The sequence below is a fragment of the Thunnus albacares genome, chromosome 1 (assembly GCF_914725855.1).
Source record: "Thunnus albacares chromosome 1, fThuAlb1.1, whole genome shotgun sequence".
Classification (NCBI taxonomy): domain Eukaryota; kingdom Metazoa; phylum Chordata; class Actinopteri; order Scombriformes; family Scombridae; genus Thunnus; species Thunnus albacares.
This window is the reverse complement of record NC_058106.1, coordinates 25974662-25994555: the sequence shown is the minus strand read 5'-3', so window position 1 is coordinate 25994555 and position 19894 is coordinate 25974662. Positions and strand designations below refer to the sequence as shown.

The following is a 19894-nucleotide window of genomic DNA, read 5'->3' as shown; positions in this document are numbered from 1 at the left end:
AATAAGATATTTGAAGAAGTCACCTTGTGCTCTAGAATATTATGACATATTTTACTGTTTTCTGATGTTTTATAGACCAAATGATTAATTGGTTAATTGAGAAAATAATAGGCAGATTAATCAGTTATGAAAATAATCATTCAACCTTCAAGTCGAGAATGATTCATTTAGTTCATTTAGGATTTTTGATCGAATCTCAGTCTTCAGTAAATGAGACTTGCTTAGATGTTTTCACCTGTTTAATTTACTTGGTGGACTGGTTAAGAAAAGTTTCTTATACCAAAGGGGTTGCTAATTGGTGGCTATTGGTAGTGTAACCAGTAATACAGTGATGGTGGCTGGACAACTGAGGGGACCACTGGTATTCAGACAAAGTTTCCTTATCAAGTCAGTTGTATTATCTGTTCTTTGCTCAGGTGAGAGTAGGATTGAAAGGCAGCTTAAAGGAAAGTTAGGTCAGGGATAGAGAATGTTGTCCCAGTGAACTGCTGACGGCACAGCATGGCACCCACTAGAGGACTCTTGATGCTGAGCTTTCATAGGAAAACTCACAAGCTCAACTTTACCACATTTTACTGTGTATTGATAACTGGTAAGTGTGGTACCACCTCCTGTTATATATAACCGCTTGTTATTATGTGACCAATGTTTCGTACTTGATGAGACATCATCAAATTCCCTCTAGTGAAGAAGGCCATGACAGGGTCGAAAGCCCCTGAAAAAGCCGGTAACAGTTGAAAACATTCGCACACGGGGCATGATGGGAAACGTTTACCTTTAACACAATAACACAGCACACAAACAAGTTTTTCTTTTGAAAATACAATTTTACTCTATTATGTTCATACAACTGCTTTTATTTTGTTTTTAAATAGGATTTTCACTGTTGAAGGAAGATAAAACTCAAAAAGCAGACTTCTCTCAGCATTGTACACATACTGGCAGTTAAAGTGAAAAATAAAAACTAAAAGAAGTTCAATATACAACACATATGATAAAAAACAAAACCAAAACAATAACACGTCGAGCTCTATATTCGGGCATTCATTCATCAGAAAACTAGAAAATGATACATTACAGAGGGAAGTAAAATAACACTGGAGCACTTTTGGCATTCTCAATCATAATGCTCCTCTGACATTCTTTGTTTTTACTGTATTTTGATTTGCTCAGCACCTATTAAGTCAAAATTAAAAACTTAAAAGATATACTTTGATCCCTGGCTATTGCTCTCCATCCCCTTCAGACTTTTTTTTTTTTTTTTTTTTTTTTTTTTAGGAAGTACGTGAACTCGAGAGACTCAAATTACTGTTTGACTTTGGATCAACTTAAATGTGCAGATAACCTTGGTGAGCATAAGGTAGTGTTTGTTTTATGTCTTCTATAAAGCATTGTACAATCACATTATTTACATATTCAGTATATTACAGCGCACTCTTTTTACTCTCAGTAGCTTGTATGGTGCGATCGATGCAGTGCTCTTTCTCTCCTTGATGGAGAGGGCCCCTTCCTGTCCCCCTGTGCTTCTGTGACTTATCTATTATCCTTAGATTGGTATACGGCAGGTATTAACTGTAAGTGGGTGATTCTGAGGCAAAGACGGGGCCTTTGTGACGGGAGTTAGTGATTGAAGTTTATAGGGAGTCGGGGTGTCAGTTAGCTCTTTTGAAAGACTGTGATTCTCCTAAATGCACAGGTGGAAATGCATAGTTATTAATATTAACTGCAATGATTTCATTAAGAGAAGAGTTGGCTTTGTTTCTGTGATACAGTACTGCACCTTTGTGAAATGATTCACCTGTTTGGAGGGAAGCTGTCGGGAAGTTTGGGTTGGTTGTTCTTGGTAGGCACATGGTTGATTTTTAAGGTTGCAGGCAGACATGGAGTGCTGCTTTAGTAGAGAGGGAATCAAGAAAATGGCTTCACGTCGCAGTCCATTTCTACCTGCAACGATGTGCAAGATTTCCTACTGAACACAAAGTCGTGCCTGATACTGAATCCTGCCCTCGCTACCACGACTCCAAGCTGAAGGGTAGGGTTCAGCTTGTTAGGGGGTCGCCCCATCAACCCCTGACACCTAACACTCATGAAAATCTAAGCACCTATTTCGTACGTTTTCTCTGAGTAGGGTAGTTAATGTAGGACTACTGGTCTGGTCCACTTTCTTTCATTTTAGATGTCATCTGAATCAGATTATCACTTGACTATTACAAGCTTTGTGAACGTGGGCCTTGTGTGAACTGGATGTAAGCAACATGACCGCAGCTCTATCAGCTGAGTTAATGCAGCGAGAGTCACTCTGCCTACCGAGTTCCAGTCAGATCTGCATTTAAGCACAGGATGCCAGGCGTAGTAGGCTGACCCAAGATCAACCATTTGACATTGATCTGGATAAGGCCCTGTGTGTTCTTGTGGGCTTACAAGGCTGTGATATACATGGGCTGTTTTTGAGGCAATGTTGTGCAGCATTTATTCCCATATCTTCTGCCTAGTACAGGGGATGTTGCTCACTGGCTAACTAACTATTTTACTGAGTCACAATACTGAGAATACAGTGAAAGTCCCTGTAAATGCCTCCAGGCAGCAGTGTCATCACAGTAAAAGGGCAGGGTGATCCTGGGCTAACGCTCCAGCTTGATCACGATACCTGGTCTAGTTTTTTTTTGTGTTTGTTTTTTTTTTTTTTTGGTTTTTTTTAAACATTGCAATCTAATACATCTCCCCACTGCAGCTTTGTTTTTTATAAATATGTTGGAAACCATCCCCATTGCCTCAATCAACTGCTAATGGATCTGTTTTTTGGCAGACTGATGCGCTGGTCACTGGTGAGAGTCCAGCAGGGGGCAGGAGTGTGAGCGGATATCGTTGTGTTTGTGGATGGCCTGGTCCATGTCCAGAGACTGTCCGTTAACACTGACCTCCATGCAGCCGCTGTAGTGCGCCGACACCAGTGTGGACACCAGAGGAACATCTGAGGGGAAGAAGTGACGATATGTGATCCAGCAGAGAACATGACGGGATGTGTACGTGCTCTAACTGTGACTAAACCACGAGTTTGCAAACTGTATGATTTAATATATTGAATCTGTCAGACTCAGCAAACATGAATAAACAATTATTACGAAATACACATGAAGGCATTTATCAACAATTCAGGGAAAGGAACAAAATCTGCTAGGTGAATGCTGAACCTCTTTTTAGCTGTTACGTTGAATTATTTACTCAGCTGCCAGCTCTCTACAGCTACACAGCTATAGATCATTGTTATGGTTGGCCATATACAGTACAAGAAAGCTAAGTGAAATGAGACACTCATATACAGTAAATGGTAGCGGTTATTACTCATTCGCTGGGTGAGATTATTTATTGTTGGCGAGGACGTTTTGGAACTTGCACAGACAGTCATACAGAGGACAAAGCAGGCTGAGAGGGTTTAGAGATTAGATCATTTAAAATCAGCTCCAGAAAACATCACAGAGCTTGTATGATTTTGCGATTTAAAAATCTACATGTGAAAAATACCTTTTGGTCTATTCTAGCCGACTGATACTGGACTTTTTAAGCTAACACCAATACTGGAGAGTGTAAACAAATCTGATGACAATATATCAGCTGATGATCTTTTTTTCTTTAACAGTAATAAATATTTTTGACAAAACATTTCCTAAATTATTTTCATGCCTATAATGGTTTAAAAATATAAATTCTCAGCTCTAACTGAGATAATTTATGACATGAATTTATGTTCTCCTCCCTCCAAGGTGCTAAGCATCATTTCCTGCATACTGTGTAAATAAAACCCTTCATTTATGCTTCATTATTCATCCTGTATAAATCAAATCTGTGTAAATTAAGTTTTGCACAATGTGTTTATAAATGTGTGATTCCTCACCAGGGAGTCCTCCTATGAAGGTGCTGGACTGAGTCAGGAGGTCAATAGAAACCTCTGCATCTTCACTTTGTCCAGACTTGCCATCGACCAGCAGCTCGGTCTGGTTTCCTGAGATCGTCACCTGGATCACATGACTCTCGCCGTCACACAGCGGGACCGGAGAGCTGGCAATGATGACATCACCTGCTGACACTAGAACAGACTGAAAACACACAGAAGGTCAGTTTTCAGACTTAACAAATGGTAAGAAATTTAAAAAACGAGGTTATACATCCAGGTCCAACTTAAATGTACTCACATCTCGCCACTCGTCAGTACCGGGATGATAGTCGGCCAGAGAGATGGAAAGAGGGACGCTGTCTTGGTGAACGAGTGCAAACAGCACCCCGAGAGCAGAAGTTGGACGCAGGTTCAACTGGACACTCAGGTTCTGTGATTCTGAAGTGAGGAGAACAGGAAGAGAGAGAACAGCAGGTCATGAACTTCATCGACAAACAGAGATGAAGCAAACTGTTGATAAAAGTGTAAGTGAAGATGGAAACTCACATTCACTCAAACAGAGTAAACTAACAACTTCAGGAAGAATCAATTAGGTAAAGTTATGTAAGCCCCCGGATATGCTATCCATAACACACACACACAAACACACACGCACATACAAACACTGCACCATAGCTGATGTTGAAGATAGCGCAGCCTGTGCCGGGGAAATACGCTCCAGGATCTTCACTGCTGAAACACTGCATGTTTTCATTGGATCGAATGGTTTCTTGTATCGACGTATCTTCGCCCGTCAACCAGCGCCACTCCTTCATACAGCCGTCCAGACGGGGGTTCACCTACAGACGACGGCAACAGTTGAGAAACGCATACAAAACATTTCTTTTCAAGAGAACACACATACACATTCGAACACGCACCTGACTGACGAGGCCGTCCTCTTTGAAAGGGACTCCTCCCACCGTGAGGTTGAGCTCATGCATGCCCTTCTTCAGTGTGAACAGATCTCCGTTTACTGCGATCTTCATGATGGCCTCCCTGTCGATCTTTATCACTAGACTCCGGCTCTGTTCCTCCACTGAGATCTGGTAAGAAAAGACATTTGAGAGGCAGGTTTCGATCAGAACATGCGTTCTTGAGAGGTCGTTTTATGGTTGATGTTGACAAACCGCTAACCTTTCTCCACTGGCCGTCACTGACGATGGGTCCGCTGCTGGTGACTCTGCTGACTATGCCGTATTTCAGCTGCAACTCCAGCTTCCCATCATGCATTGCGAGCACAATCCAGGAGCTGTTCAGGTGACCTCCGGCGAAGAAGATCACCCCCTCACGATCATAGGTACGGAAGTCAAACTCTGCTGAAAAGCTAGAAAAGAAAGAACAAGTAAAGAAAAGTGGAAAAAACGAGAGGAGTCTGTGTATAAATATGTGTGTTTGAAGAAAGAAGGAAATATGACTACAGTAAATTAGGAATTCAAGTGAAATAAAAGAAAAATGAAAAGAGAGGGTGGAAGAGGATGATATGATAGAGGAGAAACAGGAAATTCCTTTTTGTGACTAAAATAGTTTTTATCTTTTTTATCAACTTGGCACTCAGACAAAGTAGTATTTTCATCTTGGAAAATATTATAAATTATTTTTAGAATTATTAATTAATTAACTTGATACGGTTTGACTATGTTTGGTAAAAAACACTCTTCCCTTTCAAACATATTTTATTCTCAGGGGTGCTGCTCTCTCACTGTCCCATAAACTGTCTCACTAAAGATAGAAATATGAGGAAGAATGAAGAATTTCAAAAACAGGATTTGATTAAAGCTCAAATCTGAAACTGTACCTGGTCTCTCAACACTTTCAAAATGGAGCTCTCAACAGATGTTCATGTCACGCACACGGCAGCACAGACAGTAACGTCATAGCCAAACACACGCTAAAACTAAATCATATGAACTGCAGCAGAGACTCGCTATTGACTGATAACGTAATGCAGTTTTTCACTTGTTTAAACATTAATTTACCTGTTTTATTTACTGGCAACATGTTGCGCACTGTTATCACGACCACCACCTGCTCAAGATGGGACAGATGGTGAGTCGATGCAGCCCAAAATATATATGACACAGAGTTTACACACCAGGACGTGATCAGCTGTTTACACACAGTTTATGTGAAACCAGGTGATTTTACCTTTTAAGGAAACGTCTGACAATGTTTTATTGTAAATCAATTGAGGTGTAGATCTGCTGTTAATACTGCTGCTGTTTTTGTTTATATTATATTTTAACCTGCAGTGCAGAACCTTCTGATTAAGCTTATCACCGCCAGATAAATCTCTCTGTATTTCACAGTATACAGAGTTTTTAATCTGGTGTTGGGTCTGACATTCTTGTGCTGGCCGGATGAATGCATACTGTGCATGCTCAATGGGCAGAACATACACACAAGAGACTTCCGCTAGCTAACTTCCGGTTAGCTCTCAGCTAACTTGAAAGGGGATAAAATAATTCGATCATGCGACTGTTCTACACTTTCCAAATGTTATCGGACTGAATGGATCAAATTCTGATTGTGAGATTTCATTTCGCTGTGGTTGTGTGATACTCAAAACATTTTATCCACCGTTTTACAGCCGCAACAGTAGCAACGGAGTAGGCTACAGCGGAGCCTATGACGTAAACATGTGTCAACAGTGTTTTTGTAATTACTCTCACTGCCAGAGGGGGGAGACAAAAGTCCCGCGCTCTAACTTTAATTTAACCTCTTTCTCAATATCTGACACACTGACATGATTCCTGCTCTGTTTCAATCTGTAGGGAAAAATCTAAAATAATAAATTTGAATTAATACAGCTGATAAATATTATTAACCTAGATATGATGACCAAATAAGTAGAGCAGAGTGAAAAAACTGTACACTTGTTGAGTGCAACAAATCACTATTAAGATGAGATGAGAGCTGATATTTGCTATAGAAGTGCATTTTGATTACACTAAAAAAAACATATATATTTAGGAGATTACAAAATATTATAGGTGAAAAATAGGGTGGAAAATACTTGCTGGTACCAACCAGGGTTTGTCTGCACCACTGACAAATATTTTATCAGTATTTTACTTTGAGTTTACTTCAATGAACTTAAAAGTTCATCAGGTAGAAAACGAAATACTGTCTTCATCTTCTATGTTTTATTATGATTTTGTTTGATTAATTTCCAAAAATGTTTGTGTATGCTGTCAATTATAGTTCAGAATCAGCAAAAATAAAAAAAATCGGATATCAGAATCGGTCAAGAAAACAATCAATGCATCTCTTAATTAATTCTCTCACCCAGTTTGAATCCTCCTGCGGAAGCGCAGCCTCACCACCGGTACACCGCTGAACATGCGGCCCAGGTAAAGAGAGCGAGAGTTCCTCTTCAGAGGCGTTGATATGCAGGGAGTTATAGGCTGAAGGAAAATGAACAGATAACTTGATAACAGACAGCTGCAACTTGACTCGTTCAAAATGGTTTAAATATCTAGAACAGAGTTCACATTTCACAACAAAAGGTGACAGCTGGACTACGAAACGGGTCGATAATATTTGCCACAATTAATGTGTTTCACCTTACAGCTCCTGAGGTCCTGGCCCAGCTTCATGCCCTGACGACCGTCACAGTAACAACGGAAACTCCCTGGAGTGTTCAGACACTCCTCTGCACAGACTTTCGCCTCACATTCATCCACATCTGACAAGTGACAGAGTAGGATGAAGAAATTAAAGAGGACAGATGAAAACGATGACATAAAGGGTTACAGAGAAGCAGCGGGTTCATGAAGTTATCAAGAGTCCCATTGGTGGAAAAGGATGAAAAGGATCTAAAAAACATCAGTAGCATGAGAATGAAAATAAAAAATCTGATGTGTTTCCTGTCAACATATCAAGGAATGCAAACAACACTTGAGTCAAGTGGTCTTTGACGTTAACTGGGTGGTATCTCTCTACTCCATATATAACCTTACATGGCCATGACTAGGTTGGCTATAATAAACGTTAATTCTCTGAGGAGGGACACTGAGGTTATGAAAAGTCTGGTTTCCACTAGAGGAAAAAACAAGGAACACACAAGTGATTAATGACTGCAGTTTAAGTCTATGAATTCTTTTTATTTTTATCCTGTTGTTCCCGACAAATCTAATGTTGTGGTTATATTATCTTATCATGTTATCTTATGATACCAAGACTGCTATTTTTGCTTTATCACTGGATATCCTTTCATTCCTCGTGTATAAAAGCGCTTGTTGAGCATTTCGGAAAATGCCTCTTACAGCAACTTTATGGGATCAAACTTGTTTGATAAATACAAGGTCAGACTTGTATATCTTGAGCTCTTAACTCCATTTATTGAGGTCTAAGCCTACTTGTATGTTTGGCTTGGGGGTGCTGTTGTGATGGTGCAGATGCCTGTCAAACTGTTTTTCAGATCACTGCATGTTTGAAGCCTGATTTCCAGATTAATCTGGAAAAAACAAACACTTTTCATACATGTAAACTATGTTCTGGGTTTATCACTCCTGACTACTGCAAAAAAAAGTCCTTCTGGCAATTCAAAGGATCAGTATTTTGCTCCTGAGATTAATTTTTCTAGGCTTGCAGATTGGATTTGACAGCAATGGACAGTGACCTGTTACCTACTTATAAAGAATTTCTCTCTTTACATTCCTTTCCTGACCTCCGAACACAGCTGCATCAAGTCCTGCTGAGGCTGAAGCAGCTCCTCAGTCAGTTTTTATGAAACTACATGCGTGTGTGTGTGTGTGTAGCGTACACACTTACCAATGCAGCTCTTGGTTTCATTGTCATAAACATAGCCGGTATCACACAGGCAGTCATAGCCACCCTCCTTATTCTCACACCGTGCTGTTCCGCACACACCTGGGTCTTCACACTCATTGACATCTGAAAGACACATCAAAGTATAGTAGACAATCAACAGCGCCAGCGGTTTACGATCAGGGAAAAATACCAAGAAAACTTGTCGGCTGGAAGGACGTGAACTGAGGAGGTTATGTTTACTCATTAAAATGTGTCGGAAAAACACAGAGTGAGGAACAATCACTGCTTGTATTTGATTTTCTTTTCAGAGACCTTGTCTCCATTACAGAGAGGGAAACTAAAACTGCCTCAAGGCCAGTGCAAGTAAATTTTGGCCATGATTGGTTAACCACTTAAACCAAAAGGATCTTTATATTAATTTTCCCCCAGAGCAGTTTCGAAATTAGATCAATTTTTCCACACTGTGTAACAACACTGGATATATAGCACATACAATATCTGCTTGTTCCAACACTTCACTGAAGCTACATCCCACTTACATTAAGATAAATGTTATAATAAATCTAACACACAATTTTTAATGTCTGTACCATTAAATGAAAAGGAAATTTAAAGTTGACTTCATCATGATTTTATGTCTTCATGTCTGTGGAAACACAGAATGTGGTTTTAACAACAGTTGTTCACCCAGTTCAATTCAATTCAATTCACTTTAATGCCTACACATCCAAGCTGGTGAAATGCGTTACCAGTATAGTTTGTAACAACATAGGTTTGTAATTTTGGACCTGCCAAAGTGTCGATTAGGTTCATGAGTTACATTTGTGTTTTTGCATTTTTCTCAGCTGAACTGTTTGTTCTTTTTGGACTCACAAAGATGAAAATAAATGTCACAAGACAAAACAAAGCACAACCTCGGGATTATTATAGAGCTTTTACCTCAAAAACTCTCTGATTCAAAACACTTTCAAATGAACTACGACTAACTGCAGAAATGATGTCCATTTCCACAGCTGATCCTTCATATAAAGTGGATTTAAAATGTCAAAATGCAGACTGAGTCAAGCAAGAAAGTTTAGTGATGTGATTTCAGACATTAGACCACATGTATCCACAGTATGTCTTGTTCCTTACCATTACAAAAGTGGCGTCGTACCAACATGTAGCCTTGGTGACAGGAGCAGCGGTAACTGCCCATAGTGTTGTTGCACTGATGGTCACACCCTCCGTTCTTCCTGCTGCACTCGTCGACATCTGCAAATAGGAGGGTGGTACAGCATGACATGAGCACAGGAAAATCATCATCATTGGGCTGTGTACAGTATTAGACTGTTTGGCTTGTGTGAAGCTTTCACTTGTACTTGTTATTTAAAATGAATCTATATTGAAAGTTTATTTTTTTTCCCTCAATTCTAAATATGAATTTGATACAGTTTGAAAAGCCCCTATAAATTTTTACTTTGTTAAAAGCCTTAGAAATAACTGACACACTACGTCACCGAGTGTTACAGCTCAGTGTTTAGGAGGAGTGCGGTCGTCAAGTGGAAAAGGCTCAGACCAAGTCAAACTGAATCTGTTTTGATTTCCTCTCACAGTAAGGTGGCAGGATGAGTCACAGTGGAAACGTGTGGAATGGTAGCTGTGCCATAAATCAGAGAAGCATGTTCCCTCTCCCTCACAGTGTGTGTGTGTGTGTGTGTGGTTACAAATTATGTGCGCTTTCCAGTTCCAGCTTATACACTTAATATTTGTTATATTTCCCCTCTAAAAGTGGAACCCTTGGTCTCACTTTTTCATAAGACATGTAACCTTTCCCTCATATTTATACACAGTAACTAGCTTTCGCCTGCAAAAGAGACACATGGATTCCTGTCGTGACCGTAGTTCCCGTACATGCAGTTCATATTGACCCGACACATCCGCCGCGCGTTATTAATAACAACAACAGCAGCAGCGGCAGTGACAGCAGCAGCAGCAGGAATGGTTGTTAACAGATAAAAGTGAAAACAGAAACACTAAGACTTGAGGTCAACTTGATTTCAGCACCAAGATGTACAATGAGAGAGAAACAATGATACACAAATACACTGTATGACTCATAAAAGCAATGGAAAGCCAGATCATGGTGGCCAGGCCTCGGAGACAGCTGTCAGAGTCAAGGTCGCGGAGATGACTTCTTGCCAGAGATGCTGGATCTGACACTGAATGACGGTGCAAAAATTTAACCTCTACTGAGCTCTAACACGGCGTCCAGCTATATACCCTCTCTCTCATAGTGATGACGGTACCTTTGTCACATCTGGCTCCTGTCCAACCTGTAAAACAGTGACAGAGGAAGTCGCCCTTTTTGTCCTCGCAGCGCACGGTACCTCTGGCATAACACGGAGAAGGAGAGCACTGGTCTGGAATATCTAGTCGTAGGAAAAAACAAAGACAGACAGACACAGAGAAATAAGCAGGATTATTACTTTAAAATTGAGTCTGTATGTCCTGGATTCAAACAGTGAGTGTAACTGTATCCTGATACCAGACAGAGGAAGGGCATCTCTTATGTTCTGCATATCAGGAGTTCAATATAAATAGCCTAATGCTGGCTAAGCTCTCCTGTGTGAAGATGCCCTAATTCAGTCCTTCCCAGCATACCTGTCCTCCAACTAAAGATCAAACGGATATTCGACTGTCAGTTTTATTGGTCCAATTTTTCTCTAAAATATTTTTTTTATTTGGGCCTTCACTTTCACTCTCAGCCTGTGTAATTGAGCACATGTGTAAATCTTTTCTCTCCCTCATGCAGTTTCCTTTTCCCAGCAGTGGAGTTTCACTGCTTGACAAGTCTGGGCATGTTGCATGCTGGAGTTCAGAGAGAGAAAAAGGACAGTGCCTGGAAAAAACAGGAGGGGGGGGGGGGGGAGCAGGAGACAGATAAGCTCTCATGTGGAACGCAAAGACACAACTTTCGAATCAGGCTGTATTTCACCGGATGATGTGCTGTAAAATTCAATTCGCACAGCATAAATACTGTGTCGTAATTTCAACTACTGTGGAGCATATTTATTGTGACTGCGGTGTAAATCAGGAGTTTTAAACATTATCTGTCAGAGTTTACACATGTACATTGACAGAAGATCAATAATGACAATGAGTCTACACTACACATGGGCACTAGATGTAGCAACAATCTGTATAAATGACAAGTTCCAGATGAGTGAAGCTACAGTTTGTTTATTTTTTTTATTTAAAGTGCCTATATCATATAGAAAGAGCAAAACATACTGAATGTAGAGGGTCAGAGGACAGAGGGTGTCACATGCAGATTGTAAAGCCCCTCGAGGCAAATTTGCGATTTTGGGATATATATATATATATATATATATATATATATATATATATATATATATATATATATATATATATATATATATATGTATATAAATAAAAATAACTTGGCTTCACTTATGAAATGAATTCAAAACGTAAATTAAATGTATGGCTTCCAGTAAAGGCATAAGTTCTTTGAACAACTACAGCACTAAAAATACATTTAAATGGCATCATTGGGTTAAATTTACATGTATAAAGTCATCTTATTGTATTGTGCAATAATTACCTAAATTAAGCCTGAAATAGCACACTGATTTGTGGTTGTAATGTGCACTCATAGGCTGTTTCTCTTTATGTATCTAGATAAAGTTGTCATCTAACTTTTTCTACATTTGCAAAAAAAAAAAAAAAAAAAAAAAAAAAAATTTCACACTCAATTGAAAATTAACATTTTACAGAGAAGTTTAGAGGGATCCAACTGCCTTAGGGGGAAAAAAAATGAGGGTAAGAAATGTTTGAAATGTTTCACAAGAACTAAATTTTTTTTCTTCATTTGAGTTTAAATAATGTGTAATTATGTGCTTCGGGGTCTGCAGACTCATGTAAACAGTGTTGAAGACAGCTTTTTAGAAACGAGCATCACAGCTGCAGTGAATTGGAAAATATCTGTATAAGTATCAAACATCTAGATATTACATTCCTGCACCCTGCGTAAGGAGTACAGTCTTGAATAAACCCAAACAAATGAGCCCAGGCTCCTGGTTTAGTGATATGATGTGATCTATCAGCAAACAGGAATAACCATTGTATCCTCTGCTTTCAAAAGGTCCCTTCACAGCATGTCTAAATGTAATTTATGTAATTTAATAAAGCACACACTGTGGCCCACCCACACTGTCTGCAACCACAATCTTGATTCCGATAAGCCCTCCGCGATTTATACAGCAGCAACAATTGATGTCACATAAGTACAATTGAGAAAATGTGTTTTAATGACTATTTTTCTGCAGAACAAACAACACGCAAAACACTTGAGTCTGCAGTTTACAGACACAGGGGATGGGAAGAGGGAGGAGTAGGAAGATAAACACTGTCCTCTGTGCTTACATTGAAATCAGCCTTTGGTATGTGGAAATATGCAACCAAAACTATAAAATGGTGTCTGCTCTGCCCATAACATCCCATAAATGGAAATAGTGGAATGTCATGATCTGCTTTGATACTAGTAAAGCAGCCACCGCCGGGCGCGACGAGACAGGAAACTGATGGGCAGATTTGTGGTGATAGAGAGATAAAGATGGTGAGAGAGACAGCTGGTGTGCTGACAGATCGATAAAAAAAGAGCTGCCGTATCTTTAAGTGCCACGATTCTGCAGCTGAGTCATGGAAACCCCCCCCCTCCCACCCCCACCCCGAGGTTCCTCAGCCAATAGCAGTAAAGCCGGGTTGGTGGAGGTTTGTTGTATCCTGATGCAGCAGAAATTCTGTGCTCCACTCACGTCAGACCTTTTTTTCACATCGCCCCCTCCGCTCAGCCGGCTCACGAAGAAGAAGCTGGTGCTTTCACCCGGAGAGCGAGTGAGAGAGTATGTGACGACAGAGGGTGTGTCACTCATTCACCAATGTGCGGCGTCACTGTAGCAAAGTGCTGCAATGTTAGTCATAGATACCTGGGCTCACGCACATACGGCAAGCTCAGGGCCACTTTAAAACCATAGAATCAATTACGTACATCACGCTGTGAGAAACGGAGAGAGATGCCAAAGAAATTCAGCACCTTTTCATCGTCTCTCTTTCTCTCTCCTTTGCTACTAGGAGAGTCTGTGCCTGAGTGTGATGCAGAGCAGCGATACTGCAGTGCAGCCCAACCCCACACTACAATAGGTCCCCCTCTGTGGATGTAATGACACTATTGCAGTAGAAACACAGAGATAAATGGTGAGAAAAAGACTGAAAAATGAGAAAGGAAGGACAAGGATCAATCAACCACAGGTCCTGATGTTAAGTCGCTAAATAGATAAATGTTAGGCTAAAACTTACTGTGGACACATGTGACCAGATCCTGTTTCTTCTTTTCAGAATCTCCAAACTTGTCCAAACAGCCTAGACAGAAATGAAAATAAAATGAAAGCAAAAGAGATTACAAACATATAATCAGAAAACCAGGTATTATGAGTATAGATGAAAGGTTTTAGCCAGAATTATAACTTACTTAAATACTTGGGAAAGAAGTAGTCCTAAACCAGGGAGAAGAGATGAAAAGAGAGAGAGAGAGGGATAAAGTTATGTAGGTTTAGAAACAAAAAATGTAAACAGGACAAGATAATCTAAATAACTGCTTAAAATTAAGAGGGGTGGTTTCTCTTAATACTTGACATAATGTAGGATTTGGTTTCGTTTTATACTGGAGCTCCGTGTTCAAGCTTGTGGGAGTGAAAAACGATTCATAAACAATTATTAATTTTGATTAAGGCATTTAAAACTGCATGTGTGTGTTTAGTATCCAAAAAGAGATTACAATATGATTACTCTGTAATCTCTGCATATGTGTGTGTGTGTGTGTGTGCTGTCTGTAATGGGTGCGGCCTTTGCCAGGGGCTTCGTGAGAATTCTCTGCATTCCTGATAGTAGTAGCATCCCTCCCGCCTCCTGGCTGCAGTACGCCTCCACATGTAGGTCAAAATGTGGAGAGGATCTACTGGTGGATGGACAGACTCTGGAGGGGACAGACTTCAGAGAGCCGTTGCTGCAGTAGGAACTAGATGCAGCAGGATAAAGTCTCTTGTAAAGTGTCAATAATCACACAAAAGTCTGCTGAAGCCAGGAACATGTTACTTGACATAAAGCCTCTTTATAACCTTTATTTGAAGTGACAACTGATTTGTGAAAGTCAGTCAGGATCAATTAAGATCTAGTAACGATCCAGGACTACTTTTGGACTGTTACTAATCTTAAACCCATCATAGTACTCAGTTGTGACACTTTCTTGTTGTTTGTTTTTTCTAAATCGAGACCAGAGTCTCATCGCGTGTGTTGCTAAGGATAATCATAAGTATCCAGGAACACCCCGCTCTTCCTCTCTCTGCAGAGCCAGAAAGCTGCAGCAGAAGAAAATGCAGAGTCAGAGATGGGCTCCTTCAGGATGAATAATGCAGTTATGAATGAGGCTGCGCCTTTGTGTCACGCCAACGTAGAAAAATTACACGTAAAGGGGAGGCGTTCTTCTGAGGATGTGTGTCCATGCTCACGCAAACTCCACCAGATCGCACGTCACTCGACTTCACCTTCTCCTCTGAACCGAGCGTCACCCGACTTCACCTTCTCCTCTGAACCGAGCGTCACCCGATTTCACCTTCTCCTCTGAACTGAGCGTCACCCGGTTTCACCTCCTCGTCTGAACCCACGCTCACTTTAATCCCACCCCCCCCGTTAGCTTCTACGTCTCTCTGCCTGGCTAATCTTCACAAATGATCTCTGAGTCATTGATTGCCTCATTCACTCACGCTCCGCTACAATTCACGATGTCAAAACTTCAAGAGTAGGAGCAACTGTTAGGGCATCACCAGCGCAATGCTAACAAACACTCCCTCTGTTTACACCAAAAACTTCATCTGAATCTCTGACTTACGTATCTAGCAATCAACTGTCAGTGTTTACTTGTTGCTAAAAGATTAAACGCTAGAGAGCATGAATGTTCTGTACTTCATGCAATACCTCTTGTCAGCTTACATCTTAAAGAGGTTTGGACAAGAGTCTGCTCAATAAATATCCCAGACTTTAACCTATCTTACTGAGTAACACACACACACACACACACACATACACGAACACACACACACACTGCACAAAGATGTCTGCTAAAAGACTTAAAAGTCTGCATTCTCAGGCAGTGAATGAATGTGTCTCTTGGCCTGACAGCCCAAGTCTCACGTTTTCTGACACACTAGGTTATTTATAGTTCTGTTTGCATATTCAGCACATGCAGTACATATTCAATAGGCTCATGTATTCACAAGAGGGTACAGACTGATCTGCACATTCATGAAAGAAGCATGGACACTAATCTGCAGTAAGTATGAGTGAGAACACACTGTGTAATGGATTTCATTGGCTGGTAAACATCATATACAGAGAGAGAGAGAGAGTGGGGTAATGTATACAGATTAGTGAGGCGATGTGCATGACTGTGTCGAACAAAACACATTTTTCACCCCTTATGTTCATTCTCAAGCAGAAAACAAGTAATCAGCTCCCAGAGAGACAAATCAAGAGGCGTTTCTTTTGCGCCATTCACATGCATTTGTGCGTGAGGAAGAGGAGCAACACGTAGACATACAGGGGACACGGAGCGCGAGTGAGATATTTGGCAGGGACCTAAGCCAAGCAGGTCTCCAGTGGATAGGGCCAAATTTTGGCAAACGGAATATATATTTTTCACAAAGTAATGACACACACATGTGACTGCGTGTTTATGTGTGCATGCAAGTACGAACAGCAGTGAAAGGGTAGCAGTGTCTTCACTGACACTTCATAAACTAAGGCTTAGTCACGCTGACTCAATGTCTGTCACAGAAACAAACAAAAAGGAGGAGAAAACATGCCCAGTCCTTGACATGGGAATAGTATGTGTGCTGACAGCTATCAGTGCTCCGGACTTATTGGAGCATGAACACCAGCAGCTCAGACAATGAATCATTAGTCTAGTGTTACATTACAGTCATCAATTTGCCATCAATACATGCAGGATGTAAACAACCAACCTTGCAACCTTCATGTTAAATGCCATGTACAAGGTGGTAAGAACTGCAGCTTTGGATCCCTGAAACATTATCTCACTGTGTAATTGTGTTTTTTTTTTATTAGTTAAAAGACTTCACTAGTACTGCAGTGCCTCAATGGAGAAGAAGCTGGTATGGGTGTCGTGTTTGGGAGGAGGGGGGGGCGGGGGAGTCTGCATGCAACCTTAAGTGAAAACCACAACTTTTACAGGTGCCATTAATAACTTGTTAGTCTACTTACAGTCTCTGGGTCGTTTTCAAACACTTCTCTGGCCTCCTCTTTGGTGCACCTTTCCTCCACACATTCCCTCTCCAAGTGTCCTTGCTTCGTCTCCTCGAAAACTTGATTTGCTCTCTTGTGCCTGCTCAGAAACTGGTTCGCCTCTTGGGGAGACAGTGAAACTAGAAGAGAAATAAGACTTAATTAACCTACAAGAACGAGAGAAAGGTCACACAACTTTGAAGTTAGGCAATATTTTGGCTCCCAAAGGACGAAAACATAAGCGTGGTTGCGAAACATGCCCCAGCTAAAGCGCCGTTAATGACGTTAATAACTGAGGCATTCATCATCAGCAGCCACAACACAAATGTCAACGGGGACTTAGCGAGCTAGCTAGCCGCTTAGCATGTAATTGTTTACTTACTGCTGTCGGACCAGCGGACAGCCAGCAGGATTAGCAGGGCTGCCGATGAAAGGGACTTTGTCGGGGTCAGCCGCATTGTTCAACCGATGTGTCTGCGCCAAGCTGGAGAAACTTTCTCCTGTCCCGTCCTGTAGTCTCTCTACCCCTCTTTCTAAATGTCACTGCTGTTTGCACCAAGCTAACGTTACTGCGAAACACTGCAGGTATTCAGGTACTTCCGACGTTTTTCTTTTTTTTTTTTTTGATGTTAAATCACTGCCGCGGAGCGCTGCAAGCTAAACTGTCGTGTGTTTCTCACGCATATCGTTCACAACGCAGGCAACGAAGCGACCGTCCTCTTCTCACTGCGGTTCAGCTCGTCCCCATTGTGGTCTGCGCTCCATATATATATTTATTTTTATACCCTCTTCTCTTCTATGTTGTACCTCTCCGGCCGGACTGAGTCCCCAGTCTGCGGAGGAAGACTTGCACGCCTCTGCTGCTTCAGGAGGGGGAGTCACTGTGAAAAGTGCAGGCAGGAGTTTGTAATGATGCAGCCCTCCAGACACTTCTCCTCATCCCTCCTCCCCTCCTTCTGTGTGCACCTATCACCACACTGGTGAGGCTGGAAAAAAAGAAAGCTGAAAATTAAAGCCCACCGGCAGTGGTGGAAAGTAACTGTACTGGAGTACAATTTTGAGGTGCTTGTACTTTACTTGAGTATTTCCATTTGATGCTACTTTATACTTCCACTCCACTTAATTTCAGAGGGAAATATTGCACTTTCTACTCCACTACATTTGACAGCTTTAGTTACTTTTGATTTAACTCAGTGGATGATGTAACAAGCTTTTAAAATACAACATATTATTAAAGATGAAACCAGTGGCTTCCCAACCTTTTTGGCTTTTGACGTCTTACAAAAAGCAGTGTGGAGTCACCAAATAGTGATTTTTTTCCCCTCTAAACTTCTCACATGGTTTTATTTCAATACATTTTCAAATGATCCAATATTTCACCAAAAATCAAAGATTAGAGAAAAAATCCAAAAAACTGAAAACAGATTTGTGTATCAGAACTTTGTTTTTTCTTCTTTCCTCTCCCATTAATCATCTCACGACCCCTCAGATTTATCTGGTGACCCTTTGGTGGGGCCCGACCCCTAGGTTGGGAACCACTGGACTAAACTAGCTGACTGTATATAAAGTAGTTCAAACTAGCTGCACCTCCAGCAGCTACAACAGTAACATACTGCTTACATATGATGTCATATATAATAATATATCAGTCCAAACCACTACTTTTACTGCAATACTTTAACTACATTTTGCTAATACTTTTACTTTTACTTAAGTACGATTTTCATGCAGGACTTTTACTTGTAATGGAGTATTTTTACATTGCTATATTGGTACTTTTACTTAAGTAAAGGATCAGCTGATAAACTTGGATGGTTAAGGTTTGCAATGATGAAAAGCTACTATTTTCATTCCAAGTTTTGTATTTTAGTACAGTTTTGCGGAATCTTTTGACCTTTTTTCACATTTACGTATATACAGTGGGTTGTACTTAAAGTCCCCCTCCAGTCAAAAAATAGTTTTTCTTTTTGTTCCCTCAGTTGGATGTTTGAGCTTCACCGTGCAGAATGATTTATGTGCAGAGTTTGACCTAGAAGTCTGCTTTCACATTCATCTGCTGAAATTGGAAAGTTTCTCTGCGCTCACCTAAAATATTAATTTAAGGCTTGAACCTACGAGCATGATTTATAACATCACAAAACTTTAGAGCCAATCATGGTCCAGTATGCAACTTACACAAGTGTGATGTGGAGACTTGAAGCCTCCAGTGCTTCTAAACACTGATAATGGACTTTAATTTAATTAGGACACATCTTGTGTCCAGCAAAATGTATTCATTACATGCAGCAGAATTGATTCTGTTAGTGTTATATCATCATATTATATTCATTATATTATATTATATTAATGATTCATGAACATATAAGCAGATTTTCATAGTTGTACATAGTTGATTTTAATGACTTTATATCCTTTTGGACAGTTTGATTCATAATGCATTGTATTTTATGAGGTCATCATTTCTCTTGTATATAAACTCATAATCTACAAATGAACAATAACTACTATAGCTATCAAATATCGTAGTGGAATAAAAAGTACAATATTTCCATCTTAAATTCAGTGGAGCATGTACAACAATATTTGAAAGTTGTTAAAGCATGAACAGTAGTAATCTAATAATACATACGGTATAATGATATCATTTTCTGCAAGGAGCTACTCTGTGTAATGTGCATTTTTACTGTTGACACTTGAAGTAGAGGTATATTATGCTGATGATACTTTAATACTTAACTTTTCATTTGAATGCAGGACTTTAACTTATTATAGAGTATTTCTATATTGTGGTATTACTACTTTTAAGTAAAGGATCTGAACACTTCC

The 19894-nt window shown here is 40.3% G+C and overlaps 1 protein-coding gene across 1 annotated transcript; it reads right to left on the bottom strand.

Annotated features, from left to right (window-relative positions):
• Positions 1 to 806: 806 nt before the first annotated feature.
• Positions 807 to 17997, bottom strand: gas6 (growth arrest-specific 6). The gene is made up of 15 exons (XM_044352170.1): positions 17451 to 17997; positions 17048 to 17208; positions 14241 to 14265; positions 14069 to 14131; positions 10996 to 11118; positions 9842 to 9961; positions 8708 to 8830; positions 7498 to 7619; positions 7220 to 7338; positions 5069 to 5258; positions 4813 to 4977; positions 4563 to 4731; positions 4191 to 4330; positions 3893 to 4094; positions 807 to 2971 (listed from the first exon to the last, which is right to left on the bottom strand). The coding sequence occupies exons 1-15, from the start codon at positions 17524 to 17526 to the stop codon at positions 2820 to 2822; spliced, it is 1950 nt and encodes a 649-aa protein (XP_044208105.1). The 5' UTR covers positions 17527 to 17997; the 3' UTR covers positions 807 to 2819.
• Positions 17998 to 19894: the final 1897 nt, after the last annotated feature.